General features: G+C 39.2%; 1 protein-coding gene across 6 annotated transcripts in view; it reads left to right on the forward strand.

The window, feature by feature from the left end:
* The first annotated feature begins 3,035 nt into the window (after window positions 1-3,035).
* Trmt61 (tRNA methyltransferase 61) overlaps window positions 3,036-14,305 on the forward strand; it is a 97,855-nt gene continuing 86,585 nt past the window's right edge. The window contains exons 1-3 of one of the 6 annotated variants that reach the window (XM_076180241.1): window positions 3,165-3,210; window positions 7,262-7,378; window positions 13,084-13,153. In XM_076180241.1, the coding sequence (XP_076036356.1) occupies window positions 7,368-7,378; window positions 13,084-13,153 (81 nt within the window). In that variant the 5' untranslated portion in view covers window positions 3,165-3,210; window positions 7,262-7,367. Of the gene's footprint in view, window positions 3,338-3,510; window positions 3,530-7,261; window positions 7,379-13,083; window positions 13,154-14,305 lie in introns of those variants that run through there. The other 5 variants (XM_076180242.1, XM_076180237.1, XM_076180240.1 and 2 more) reach the window with 5 other exon arrangements.

Here is a 14,305-nt window from a genome sequence, read left to right on the forward strand (position 1 = left end):
AAACGACCGAAGAATGTAGCGAAACGACCGAAGAATGTAGCGAAACGACCGAAGAATGTAGCGAAACGACCGAAAGGAAGTAGCGAAACGGCCAAGCAATGTATCGAAATAGTTGATAGTGAACTGGCCATGTAGTGAAAAGAAAATTACTTTATAAACCTGCACGCATTGTATTTTTTATCATGTTCGTATCTCAAATGCGAAAAAAACAATGTAGCGAATCGACCGAAGAATGTAGCGAAACGACCGAAGAAATGTAGCGAAACGACCGAGCAATGTAGCGAAATGGTTGGTAGCGAACTGGCCATGTAGCGAAACGACCAGTTACCGGTGGGAAGGGGGATACCAGCGTTCGTGCCCTTTGACCCCCTCCCCCCCGAAGGAGGGGAGGGGTGCCAGCCGTCCGTCCCCGTCCGCGCCATATACACTCACGCTCACACCACAATAAGTCACTGTTTTATGATTATCTGCCCAATAATCTGCCTGACGATTACATAAAACAAGGCCTGATAAAAACAAATTTATATATCGCCCATTAGGTAAATTCTACTTCCGTAGCCTACAAAATTACTTTATAAATTTGCACATATCGTATTTTGTATCATATTCGTATCTCAAATGCGATAAAAAAAAAAAAAAAAGCGTAGCGAATTGTAGCGATACGACCGAAAGAATGTAGCGAAACGACCGAACAACGTAGCCAAATGTAGCGAAACGACCGAAGAATGTAGCGAAACGACCGAAGAATGTAGCGAAACGACTGAAGAATGTAGCGAAACGACCGAAAGGATGTAGCGAAACGACCAAGCAATGTATCGAAATGGTTGGTAGCGAACTGGCCATTTAGAAAAACGAAAATGATTTTATAAACCTACACACATTGTATTTTTATCATATTCGTATCTCAAATGCACACATCGTATTTTTTTTTTATCATATTCGTATCTCAAATGCACACATCGTATTTTTTATGATACTCGTATCTCAGATGCGACAAAAAAAATGTGTAGCGAAATGTAGCGAAACGACCAAAGAATGTAGCGAAACGACCGAAAGAATGTAGCGAAACGACCGAACAATGTAGCTAAATGTAGCGAAACGACCGAAGCATATAGCGAAACGACCGAAGAATGTAGCGAAACGACCGAAGAATGTAGTGAAACGACCGAAGAATATAGCGAAACGACCGAAAGAATGTAGCGAAACGACCGAAGAATGTAGCGAAACGACCGAAGAATGTAGCGAAACGAGCGAAGAATGTAGCGAAACGACTGAAGAATGTAGCGAAACGACCGAAAGGATGTAACGAAACGGCCAAGCAATGTATCGAAATAGTTGGTAGTGTGACTGGCCATGTAGTGAAAAGAAAATTACTTTATAAACCTGCACACATTGTATTTTTTACCATATTCGTATCTCAAATGCGAAAAAACAATGTAGCGAAACGACTGAAGAATTTAGCGAAACGACCGAAGAAATGTAGCGAAACGACCAAGCAATGTAGCGAAATGGTTGGTAGCGAACTGGCCATATAGCGAAACGACCAGATACCCCCCCAGCACTCCCACTCTGCACGGGCCTGCTGTGGAACTCTGCTAATCATCTCCTTCCAAGGTGAACTCTTTTCTCTGAGCACCACCTTCATCTTTCTCCCATGCAAAAAAATCCCCCATCCAGTTTAGTAATTTACTTTGTATCCCTCCTATGTTTCCATTTTTTTTTTTTTAATCTTTTGTGTGGCATTTTGTCGAAGGCTTTTTGTCAGTCTAGGAAAGCACAATCAGCCCATCCATCCCTTTCTTGTGTTATATCTATTAGTCTTGAGTAGAAACAGATTAAGTTTGTGGCACATAATCTTCCCTGTCTGAATCCAAATTGTGTGTGATTCATCATGTCTTGGATCACGTGTTGGGCTCGTGATCAACAGTTATTTCCCTCCCGCAAGAGAGCTCAGAGCTCATATATGACTGATCTATGGGTAATGCTGACTTTACACGCACACATACCCAAACTCCCCGCCCACGAGCGTTGGAGTAACGAACCGCAGCGCAATGATACTGAAATTATTTCATCCCTGGGTGGGATTCAAACCCGGACCGCTGTAGTGGCCGCCGGGAATTCTACCACTGCGCCACGCGCGCGCGTGTGTGCACATATGTGTGTGTGTTGTTTCTTTGCCAATTGAAAGGAAAATCAGAGAAAGTAATAGACACATGTTATTACAGTTGTCAAACATTTACAAGCGGGGTATAATTCCTATTAGATATCTAATGCAGCACAAAACAGCTGTCAATCATGTATTGATTAATTATATAATAAATCATAATTACATTGTCTATTATGGTTACCCCTAGCGTATACTGTACAGCAATTGCAACAGAAAACATAAAATGGAGTGTAGCTAAAAACATTCCAAAGATAACACAAAACAATGTAGGCCTATAGCAATTATGTGTCCCCTCCAGAGCCCTTACCTAAGTGTCGCCCCGGGACAGTGACTCCCCCTCCCCGTTCCCCCATTACCACTTCCCATCTCCATCATTCCTTACTTTCTATTATAGCAATTATCTTGCGAAATAATTAAACATAGTTTAAAAACGTTATTTTCCCTGTTCCAGAAAGGACGAGGGAAAATATTTAATATATTGTTGATTCTCATGCAAAATTCTCATAAAAGGGTAGAATATTCAGGGCTCCTCTGACCTTTTTTATTGTGATTATTTTGTCAGCCTTGTGGGCGGCATGTCCGGACTAGAATTTCCGCCCCCTAAATGTGCTCCCCACCCATATGAGGGCCCTGGTCCCCTCCACTGCTGCAATTATACGAAAAGAAAGCATGATAGGCCCGCAGCCAGAATCTAAGGCTATTAATAGTACAAATAGAATAAAGGGTTTGAATGAATTTTACTTCATATCAGAGGAAATTTAGGGACTTGAAAAAACTATCATATTTTATGTCCGGGGTAGAGGAGGGAGATGGTTGCCATCCTTCAATGTCACCTTCGTTGAATGAGAAAGTCTTGCATACATACACAATTGAATGCTTTTAATTTAAGTCGGAATGAATTTCATATATACGATATTATAAAAGTAAAAACATAAAGTCATAGAAAATGGTCCCTTACTTTAGATTGAAGCTGCCGCCACTAAGGATTATAAGGAAAGCATGTAAACAAACCGCTGCCAAAGAAGTTTGTTTGGATTTTGTTGGTAATTTTTCATGTGGTCAAGTAACCTTGAATGCACTAGAACTTATAAATTTTAACGAAATGGAAGGTCGTTTTTAGAGACTGTCACATGTCAGGCTCAAAGTTCTAACAATGAAGATGAAATAACAGTTAAGATTAAGCATACCTTGAACTTTCACGTGTGTAATCATAATGAAACATGCCGGGAATGCAATTTTTGCTGATGGATGTACTGTTCAGATATAGAGGGATGATAGGCCAGATTGATCTTTTTCTGTGTACTTGCATTATTTTTATTTTGATGTGCTCTAGGCTGCCCATAGATGTTGCTTACATACATGGTAATGTTTAGTTCATGGCCACCCCCCAAGCATTTGAAAGGAAGACGTTGTCTTCAGTCTTGGTGTTTATATTTTACCCTCTTACAATGATCAAAGTATCTTCTGGAGAACATGTTATATGACAATATGTGTAGGTAGAAAGGTTGATTTTCAGAAGATACCTTAGAGTTTGGACAATATTTATTTTTTCGTCATATACATCATATTTACATACATGGTTTCTCTGGATATGGTTGCAAATTATATTTTATACTATAAATTGTTTCTTGAAATTTTAGCTCTAAAAATTAACTGTGAAAATTAATTGGGGAACACATCAGATGGTTGACTTTCATCATAATAAAGTCATATAAATACCTTCACAAGATAATTATAATTGCTATATATTTACTCAATATATAAGTTGACTCTTGTAACCAAACCTATCTTAATCCAACATAACCAAACTGGGTAAATCTTTAGTTTCGATCATGGGAGGAATATAACAATAGAAAATTAAACATTAATTTTGTAAATTAAAATGTATCGATGTAATATGCAATTTTGTGTGCGGAAATGAAAAACAAAAAAGGTGCTAAAACAGATTTCTTAAGTAACGAAGTTGTGTACGACGAATGGTACACCATGTTTGTTATGGTAGATGCCGAAATCAAAGAAATGAAAGGATAAATTCGTCCAAGGTAAACTAAACTAACCTAACCTAACCTGTATTTAATAAATCATTACTTGCAAATTAGATTTCATCCGGCTCGTCCTCGTTGTGGTTGTCATGAGAGTTGTTGGCGGGCTTTCCAACCACTCTCTCAGCTTGCAGAGTATACAAATTAATATTTAATTTTCTATTGCTATATTCCTCCCATGGTCGAAACTAAAGATTTACCAGTTAGGTTAGTTTAGTTTAGTTTAGTTTACCTTAGACGAATTTATCATCCTTTCATTTCTTCGACATCGGCATCTACCATAACAAACGTGGCGTCCCGATCCTATGCTACCGACTTCGTTCATTAGCATATTTAGCTTGTAGCAAGGTATTTTTATTTTCATTTCCGCACATAGAATTGCATATTACGTTGATACATTTTAATTTACAAAATCAATATTTAATTTTCTATTGCTATACTCCTCCCATGGTCGAAACTAAAGATTTACCCCTAACTGTAACCTAATCAACCCTATCCTAAGCTAACCTAACCTTCATCCAATTTCATGTTAGCACAGTTCTATCAAAGGTTAAACTTGATATAACAGCGAAAGTAAAGTAGGAAAAGCAAAATTTGAATTTATTAGAGGTTAACTCATACCTACCTTGACCATTGAAAGAGGAAGGAAAGAACAATATATAGTGAAAAGAAACATACATTCATATTCTTCTTTTAAAGAAATGCTTATTGATGATGATGCATTCCTGTTTTGGTGATGGCATTTTAACCTGAGTCTCACCAACTGCTTTACATTTTGTTATTATAAAAATTTCCATGTATTTAGTTGCTTAGTTTTTTCCCAGTTTGTTGTTAATTAGATTTGTCATGTTTCTGTATAATTGGTTTTGATGTTTTTATCTTGTTCTGTTAAGACATGTTTATTAAATTAGTGCTATTCCTTTCTTCATTAATGAGTTTATCTCCCGTGAATAGAGGTTTGATATTTTTTCTGTAACATCTGGGAATGTGTTTTTTTTTTTTTTTTTTTTTTTTTTTTTTTAAATTCTTTTGGGATGGTAGTTGCTAATTTGTTTAATGTGTTATTCAGGGATGGGTATTGGTCTATTTCAAAGTATTCCAATGTTTTCTGTGTGTCTTTGTATACAGACGCTCCTCAACTTACGTTTTAGTTACATTCCGAATGGCTGAACGTAATGTGAAAATGAACGTAAGTTGTTACTGTACGTTCCAGTAATGTAAGACCGTTCATACTGTACTATACATCCATAAATTCTATTACCATATCTTATAAAACACCCCTAAATCATTAATTATAAACATAACATTGTAAAATAATAACATTAATTTCAAATAGATTAAATTCAAGCAACATAAAGTGAGATGGTGGAGGAGGAGGGGGAGGAGGAGGAGGCAACGCACGTTCAGTCTGTCATTTGTGCCATGTAAACAATGGATGCAGCGTCATGCGTAAGTATCGTTTGAATGTCTCGTACTACGGAGAGCGTGCTAAACTAAAAAATTCACTTTTTTTGTTTTTTTTTTTTACGGACAGTTCAAACGTAAAATCGAAAAAACGTAAAACGAATGAACTTAAGTAGAGGAGCGTCTGTATGCATTTACTAAAATACCTTTTCCCCCATATAAGAGGGCTGGACCAGCCCTTCACCCATCCCACACTTATTCAACACCCATTTGCTGTCTTTTTATCATAGCTTCTTGTGGATGAAGGGGCACCCCTCACTTTTAGGTCAGAAGCAGTGCAGCAAGACACAGCACCACAACATAGTCTTACATTTGAAGTTGGTTTATCCCCACAGTTTCATTACATGGCAGTCATATCCCCTTATCCATCCCAGACTTTAAAAGACAGACAAAAATAAATCCCTTTGGACTGCATCAATTCATTAACCATTCACAACCATTCTCCATTCACACCTATCTCTTGCCCACCTCTTTCCCTGGTTGACAGACATTCTCCTTTAATCCAAGGCCCCCAATCACCCCATTTATCCATCCCATTCTTATTCTTCCCCTAAAGTTCACTTCACCTGCCACTCTCATTTTGGTAGTCTTCATTTATTCTTTCCATACACCCAACATATACATGAACCATCCTATTATTCTTTGATCAACCTGTCTGCCAGCTTACCACCCCTGCTCTCTGCCTCCTTATTTCTCACTCTTCATAGCACCCACCACAATTCTTAAACACCTCAAACACATTTAGGTACTGTTCTGCCACCCTTCAGGCCTTTGCCCCATACAGTGTTGTGGGCACAATCCCCCTTTCATAGCCTTCTCTTTTCATTCATCCCCAGATACTTATTTCTCATGACATGTATCATTTTTCCATGTCCCACTCCATTTCCTGCTACATGTGACCCTCAATACAAAGCTCTTCACATTTGCCTTATTATAAAAATGTTTATCTACACACCTTCCTATCTTAAACCCACACTATTCTTCTCCAGTTACTCCTGCAAGCCCCCTTCTATCTACAGTTGCCCAGTATATGCTATTGCCAAACAAATTCAGGGTTTAGTGTACCAATAAACCCTCAAATGCATGAGTTTGAAATAGGGAATCATTTTATAGGCTGCAATTTGTATTCTCTTAATCTTGTTTTTATCCTTCACATTGAGCAGGTACTGTACCACTGCTGCATATTCCTATCTAGGGTGGATTAGACTGATTTTCTACATCATTCATGCATGTAGTGAAAAGCCACATTTTCAACAATGTGTATGTCTCACCTGTAACTACTGATGTGTTTGTAAAGTGACAGGTTAACCTTTGGTACCCTGTTGTGGAGTGCTCGTTTTGTGAACTGAGATGCAACCAGCACACAGAAGACACAGGCACTGCATATTAAACTGCCCTACACAACCCTCCTTGACAGTAACACAAAATCTCATTGAATAGTATTTGCTATTTTCATATAGTGATGCTGTAATTTTATTGCTTAGTTGACATTTCTGATTTTTTTTAAATATTGTCATGCAAGTGTTTTGACAGTTGTTAAAGTTGAAAAATTTTGAGGGTCTTATTTTCATATAAAACTTCTTTCCAGGTATAGAAATTGTGATTATATCAATGCAAGATGAGTTTTAGCCACTACAAGGAAGTTATTGAAGAAGGAGACACAGCAATATTATATCTAGGAGTGAAGCAGATTTATGCTATCAAGGTACATTTTAATGCTTGAATTGGTTTTTATTGTGATGCTGGAACCTTTGAAAGGATCACTCATTCAATCTGTTGCCCTTGGTCTCTTGCAGAATACCTGCCTGTGATAGGAGCTATGATAGATTTTGTGTGTGTAATTTCCTTATTGTAGTGTACAGGGAAGGTGCAACATGTGTCTGTATTTAACCAAGTTGTAGTGTGCAGAATTGGAGCAATGCTCATAGGATCCAGTCTCTTTTCCTTCATTTGTCAAACCTTGCCTGAAATTCTTTTATAGTGTTGGCTTGGGTTATATTTTCATCTTATTCTACAAGTCTACACTTCATTGTGGAAAGCAATTCTTTGTGAATTTTTTAAAACTTTTTTTTCGTTTAGTTTTTAACTGTGACCTCTTGATCTTTCTTCTCATACCAGTGATTTATTTTTACTTTCTGTAAACCTATTTCCAGCTTAAATATCATTATCTTGTTGCCTCTCTTCATTCTTCCAAGGTAGGAAGTCCCAATTTCTTTAATCTCTCCTCATATATCATGTTATTTAGACCAGGGATCATCTTGGTTGCCACATTTTGTATTCTCTCTATTTTTTTTATATCTTTAAGTATGGTGAACATATTACTGTGTATTACAGTATAGGCTGTATCAAGCTTTCATTGATTTTCATCATATCCTCATCCATGTAGTGCAGGTTCACCCAGCCTTTTTTACAGTGGGCCAGATAACTGAGAGAATGATGAGTGCAGGCTGCTTAACTATTTTCTTCAGTACAATAGAGTGAGTGCACAAAAAATAAAGACAACCAACATATTTATATACCATACATACATACATATACCAAGGCTTTTTCCCCCTTACAAGGGAGATAGCCAAAAAGAAAAAGGCATAAAATCATTCCCACCCATTCCATCCCTAATATACTCCTCTCCCCTCCACCCTCCCTCTCATCTTAGCACCTCCTGGATGATGGGTCATCCCTGCACCCTGTCCACTGCCCTGGGTCAGAGGCAGTGTCGCAAGGTACAGCACATCCAAAGCAAGGCCGCTTCATTAAATCGGCGACCCCCCTCTCCATCCCCCCATGCATAAAAGGAGAAGACGGGGAGAAATCCCTTTGGGCTGTGTCAAATTTTGCTCACACATACTACCTCATCCCCCATCCCCCATCCCCCCGCCCATTCCACCTCATGCATCACATCATCATCCATATACAACCATTCTCCATTCACCCCTGTCCTTTGTCCTCTCCCGTCCTTCCTCAACAGACATTCCCCTCTTCCCCAAAGCCCCCTTCACCCTATCCATCCATCTCATCCTAGGATGTCCCCTCATGTTCACTCCCTCCACATCTGCCTTCCATACCTCTTTTACTAGTCTTTCTTCATTCATTCTTTCCATATGTCCAAACCATCCTAATACTCTTTCATCAACCCTATCTCCTCCTCACCTCCTCATTTCTCACTCTATCCAGCCTAGTAACCCCTATCATACTTCTCAGACACCTCATCTCAAACTCATTCAAACTCCTCTCTTCCTCTCTTATTTTCCATGTTTCTGCCCCATACACAAAATACAAAATTATTTGAATGGATGGAAGATTTCCTGACTGGGAGAAAAATGAGGGTAGTAATTAGATACAAATACTCAAATTGGGAAGAAATGATAAGTGGTGTCCCGCAAGGTTCGGTATTGGCTCCAATTGTATTTGCTATATATATATAAATGACACCGATGAAAGAGTGGATAGTTATATGAATTTCTTCGCAGATGATGCAAAAATACTAAAGAAAGTAAGAACAGAGGAGGATTGTGAATCATTGCAGTTAGACCTAGACAAAATCTGGAAATGGACTCAAAAATGGGAAGTAAACTTCAATATCAAGAAGTGTAGTATAATGGAGTTTGGAAAAAGTAAAAATAGAATATCAAGAAAAATTGGTGAAGAAGTAAAAAAACTGAACTCAGAAAGAGACCTTGGAGTAATATTCATCAAAGACATGACACCAGACAAACATATCAATAAAATAGTCGGAGAAACCTTCAACCTATTAACCCCTTCCATACGGTGCCATATACGTAGGCAGCATGTGGAGCAAGTGGATACGCGAGGCTGCCATATCGGCGTCTTGATTATATTTATTGTAGTTGCCCCTGCGTAATGACATACTCTCTAAACTGTCTTCATCACATTTTCTATGGTTATCAAAATCCAAGGGTGAAAGAGAGAACGATCGATATAAGCGGTGACTATATTTTATGATGCGAGTATTATTACGACACATCATACGTCTGGTAGCTAATGCTGCCCGCGAGATTTTGAACCGTACTGAAGAGGTTAAGGTCAGTGAAAGTGGCATTTGACTATTTGGATGAGGAAATGATTAAAAAAATATTTGTTACACTAATAAGACCAAAACTGGAGTATGCAGTAACACTATGGACACCCAGTACTAAAAAGAATATAAAGAAATTAGAAAGAATACAAAGAGCAGTAAAGCACAAGGTAAAGGAGGCAAAGAAAATTTTGAAAGTAATAAAAAGATGTTTTGGAAAGAAATTAAGAGAGGTAGAGGAGGCGAATCAAGTAGGGAAGAAAAGGTAAAAGGTGCAGATGGAGAGATGATAATGGAAGAGAAGGCAGTAAGGGGAAGATGGGCAGAATATTTAAGGGAGTTGCTAAATGTGAAGGAGGATAGGGATGGAAAGATAGCTGCAGTGAGAAATGCTAAGAAAATGACTGTGATGAGTAAGGAAAATGGAGGAGAAATCAGGAAGGATGAAGTGAAGGCAGTTGTTAAGATGATGAAAGCAGGTAAGACACCTGGTCTGGATGGATGTCATGCAGAATGTCTAAAAAAAAAAGGAGGTACAGTGATGGTGGACTGGCTAGTGAGGTTATTTAATGTTTGCTGGAGAGAGGGTAGAGTGCTGGAGGACTGGAGGAGTGTCTGTATAGTTCCACTTTACAAGGGAAAAGGGGACAAGTGTGAATGTAGTAGTTTCAGAGGGATTAGCTTGTTAACCACTTCACTCCGGACTTAAATCTCGCGGGCAGCAGCCAATGCCAGCCGTACGACGTGTCATAATAATACTCGCATCATAAAATATAGTCACCGCTTATATCGATCGTTCTCTCTTTCACCCGCGAATTTTGAAAACCACAGAGAATGGGATTCAGGGCACATTTGAGAGAATGTAAAAACACAGGGGCGACTACAATAAATATAATCAAGACGCCGATATGGCAGCGTCGCAAATCCACTTGCTCCTCATGACGCCTACGTAGGCGGCACCGTATGGAAGGGGTTAAGTGTAGTTGGGAAGGCTTATGGGACGATCTTGATTGAGAGGATTAGGAGAGGAACAGAGGGAGTAATTGGTGAGGAACAGTGTGGATTTAAGACGGGTAGAGGTTGTGTAGATCAGATCTTTGTGGTAAGACAGATATGTGAGAAAGCTATAGGAAAGGGGAAGGATGTTTTTTTTGGCTTTTAAGGATCTGGAAAAGGCTTACAACAGGGTAGACAGGAGGGCAATGTGAGAGGTTTTGCGGATATTTGGGATAGGAGGAAAGCTTCTAGGAGCTGTCAAGAGTTTTTATGAGAGTAGTAGAGCATGTGTCAGGATTAGAAATGGAGAGAGCGAATGGTTCGAGGTAAAGGTTCATCAGGGATGCGTTATGTTGCCCTGGCTGTTCAACTTGTACATGGATGGGGTGGTGCGAGAGGTAAATGCAAGGGTGGTGGGTCAGGGATTGGAGATGGTTAAAGAAAATGAAGAAAAGTGGGAGGTGAGCCAGCTGTTGTTTGCGGACGACACTGCGCTTGTGGCAGGATCAGAGGAGGGATTGAGGAAGTTAGTGACAGAGTTTGGGAGAGTGGGTGATAGAAGAAAGCTGAAGATAAATGTTGGTTAAAAGTAAGGTGATGAGATGTACAAGGGGTGAAAGTGGCAGTAGACTGGAAGTGAGCATTAAGGGAGAGCGACTGGAGGAAGTGGATAGTTTTAGATACCTGGGTGCAAATGTGGCAGGAAAGGGTGGAGTGGAGGTGGAGGTAGAATGTAGATTGAGAGAAGCAAGTAAATGCCTTGGTGGATTAAAGTGTAATGAATAGACATTTGGGAATGGGTGCTAAGAGGAGACTGTATGAAGGAGTGATTGTGCCAACAACACTGTATGGGGCAGAAACATGGAACATAAGAGAGGAAGAGAGGAGTTTGAATGTGTTTGAGATGAAGTGTCTGAGAAGTATGATGGGGGTTACTAGGCTAGATAGAGTGAGAAATGAGGAGGTGAGGAGGAGAACAGGGGTGGAAAGGGAGCTGGGAGATAGGGTGGATGAAAGAGTATTAGGATGGTTTGGACACATGGAAAGAATGAGTGAAGAAAGACTAGTAAAGGAGGTATGGAAGGCAGATGTGGAGGGAGTGAACATGAGGGGACGTCCTAGGATGAGATGGATGGATGGGGTGAAGGGGGCTTTGGGGAAGAGGGGAATGTCGGTTGAGGAAGGACGGGAGAGGACAGAAGACAGGGGTGAATGGAGAATGGTTGTATATGGATGATGTTGTAATGCATGAGGTGGGATGGGTGGGGGGATGGGGGGTGAGGTAGTATGTGTGATCAAAATTTGACGCATCCCGAAGGGATTTCTCCCCGTCTTGTCCTTTTATGCATGGGGGGATGGAGAGGGGGGGTTGCCGATATGATGAAGCGGCCTTGCTGTGGATGTACTGTGTTTTGCGACACTGCTTCTGACTCAGGGCAGTGGACAAGGTGCAAGGATGACCCGTCATCCATGAGGTGCTAAGATAAGAGGGAGGGTGGAAGGGAGTGGAGTGTATTCAGGGATGGAATGGGTGGGAATGATTTTATGCCTTTTTCTTTTTGGCTACCCCCCTTGTAAGGGGGAAAAGCCTTGGTATATGTATGTATGTATGTATGTACAAAGAGCAATGACAAAGTTGGTACCAACTCTCTCCAAATAAACATACGAACAAAGATTGTCCAAATTGGAACTACCAACTGTGGAACAAAGAGAAAGAGATCTACAGACTATTTATAGAATTATGAAAGGAATGGAAATCCTAGATATAAATGATTTATTAAAATGGGACAACAGAATTTTTTTTTTTTTTCGCATCCGACCTAGATATGGAACAAAAGGTCTCCTGTCTGCATGCTCCGCCTTTGTAATCCTTTGTAAAACAAGGACATGAAAAGAAACTCAAAAAGGATAACTATAGAAGAGATCTGAAAAAAGCTTCCCACATAGAGTGGAGGATACCTGGAATAAATTAGATAAAGAAACTGTGTGTGCAAATACTATTCAAGATTTTAAGAAAAAACTTGATGCTGAAAGATACAAAGATGGGTCACCACGAGCATAGCTCCCTTCCAGTATAGTACAACTAAGTAAACAATTAGGTAAAAAAAAAAAAAAAGTATTTACCATGAATTATCAAAGGTGACATTAGTAATAACATAGTTATATCACACCCAGTGTGCATATATCCAAACATCACAAGCTAAGCAGTAAAATAGGTTAGTGAGATTTGTGAAACTGGCATTTGGCTTTTATGATGTCAACAATATTTGCTTTGGAATTGCTGTATCCAACCAAGAGAATTTCTTTCAAATTTTTATCAGTCAGCCTCATTTGATTTTGCTGACTTTACATACCATATTTTTGAAAATGTTTGTTCACAGACATAAGTTGTTCCAGACAATGATGCCATACCAGACACAAACTTATTCAACTTTGAAAACTCATCATCAGGTAAGCAGCGATAAAATTCAACAAGATTTCCTCAATGCTTCTCTTTCAACAAGTCACTTGCTAGCAAATCAATGAGCTTCAATTGTAGTTTGGCTGACATGTCATTGGAAGACCCTTGGAAGACCCTATATATGGTGTAGATAGATTACTTGTTAGAGCAATCAAAAGTCTATATAGTAAATGTACCAGCGCTGTAAGAACACAAACTCGCGAGGATAACTGGTTTGATGTAAATTCTGGAGTAACACAAGGTGGGGTTATATCCCCATTGCTTTTTGTACTTTTTATGGACAAATGTATGAAAAATTTGAGATCTGGAGAGGAAGTTATTACATTGGCATACGCAGATGATATTGCACTGGTTGCAAACAACCCCATTGAACTTCAAAATGCATTAACTGCTTGGAACAGTACATTGAAAAGAGTGAAAATGAAAATATACACAAATAAAACAGAAGTAATGATGGTCAAGGCAAAAAGAAGTGATAGAAATATGGTTGGAAGGCGAAAAACTGAAATTAGTTGAAGAATTTAAATACCTAGGAGTAAAGATAGATGAAAGGTGTCAAATGGAAAAAGAAATATTAAATAGAATACAGTGCCATACAAATAATTTAAGAACGCTATATCCATTGATGCGAGAAAAACTTATACCCAAGCAGGTTAAGATAACAATTTACAAAAATATTTTAAGACCAGTTCTAACATATGGGTCAGAAACATGGACATTGACAGAAAGGCTGAAAAGTAAGATACAAGCAGCAGAGATGAGAGTACTGCGAATAATAAAAGGTGTAACAAGGTGTGACAGAATAAGAAATGAAGAAATAAGAAGAGAGCTGGAAATAGAGCCAATATTAGAATATGTAGAGAAAAGCCAATTAAGATGGTTTGGCCACGTCATGAGGATGAATGAGCATCAGTACCCATTAAAATACTACCAGTGGCAGCCACAAGGAAAGCGTCCAACAGGAAGGCCCAGGAAGAGATGGAGAGACGGTATTAGACAAGCCATAGAGTCAAGAGGAAGAACTATGGAAGAGGTGGAGAGTGTGCAGCTGTATGCTGATAGGGACTTGTGGAGGGACTTCGTGAGTCATCATCGCTGACAGGGCATCGCCCTACCTGGTGTATGGTGGTGGTGGTCATCAA

The sequence above is a fragment of the Oratosquilla oratoria genome, chromosome 44 (assembly GCF_046742065.1).
Source record: "Oratosquilla oratoria isolate Oo_2021 chromosome 44, ASM4674206v1, whole genome shotgun sequence".
In the NCBI taxonomy this organism is placed as follows: Eukaryota; Metazoa; Arthropoda; class Malacostraca; order Stomatopoda; family Squillidae; genus Oratosquilla; species Oratosquilla oratoria.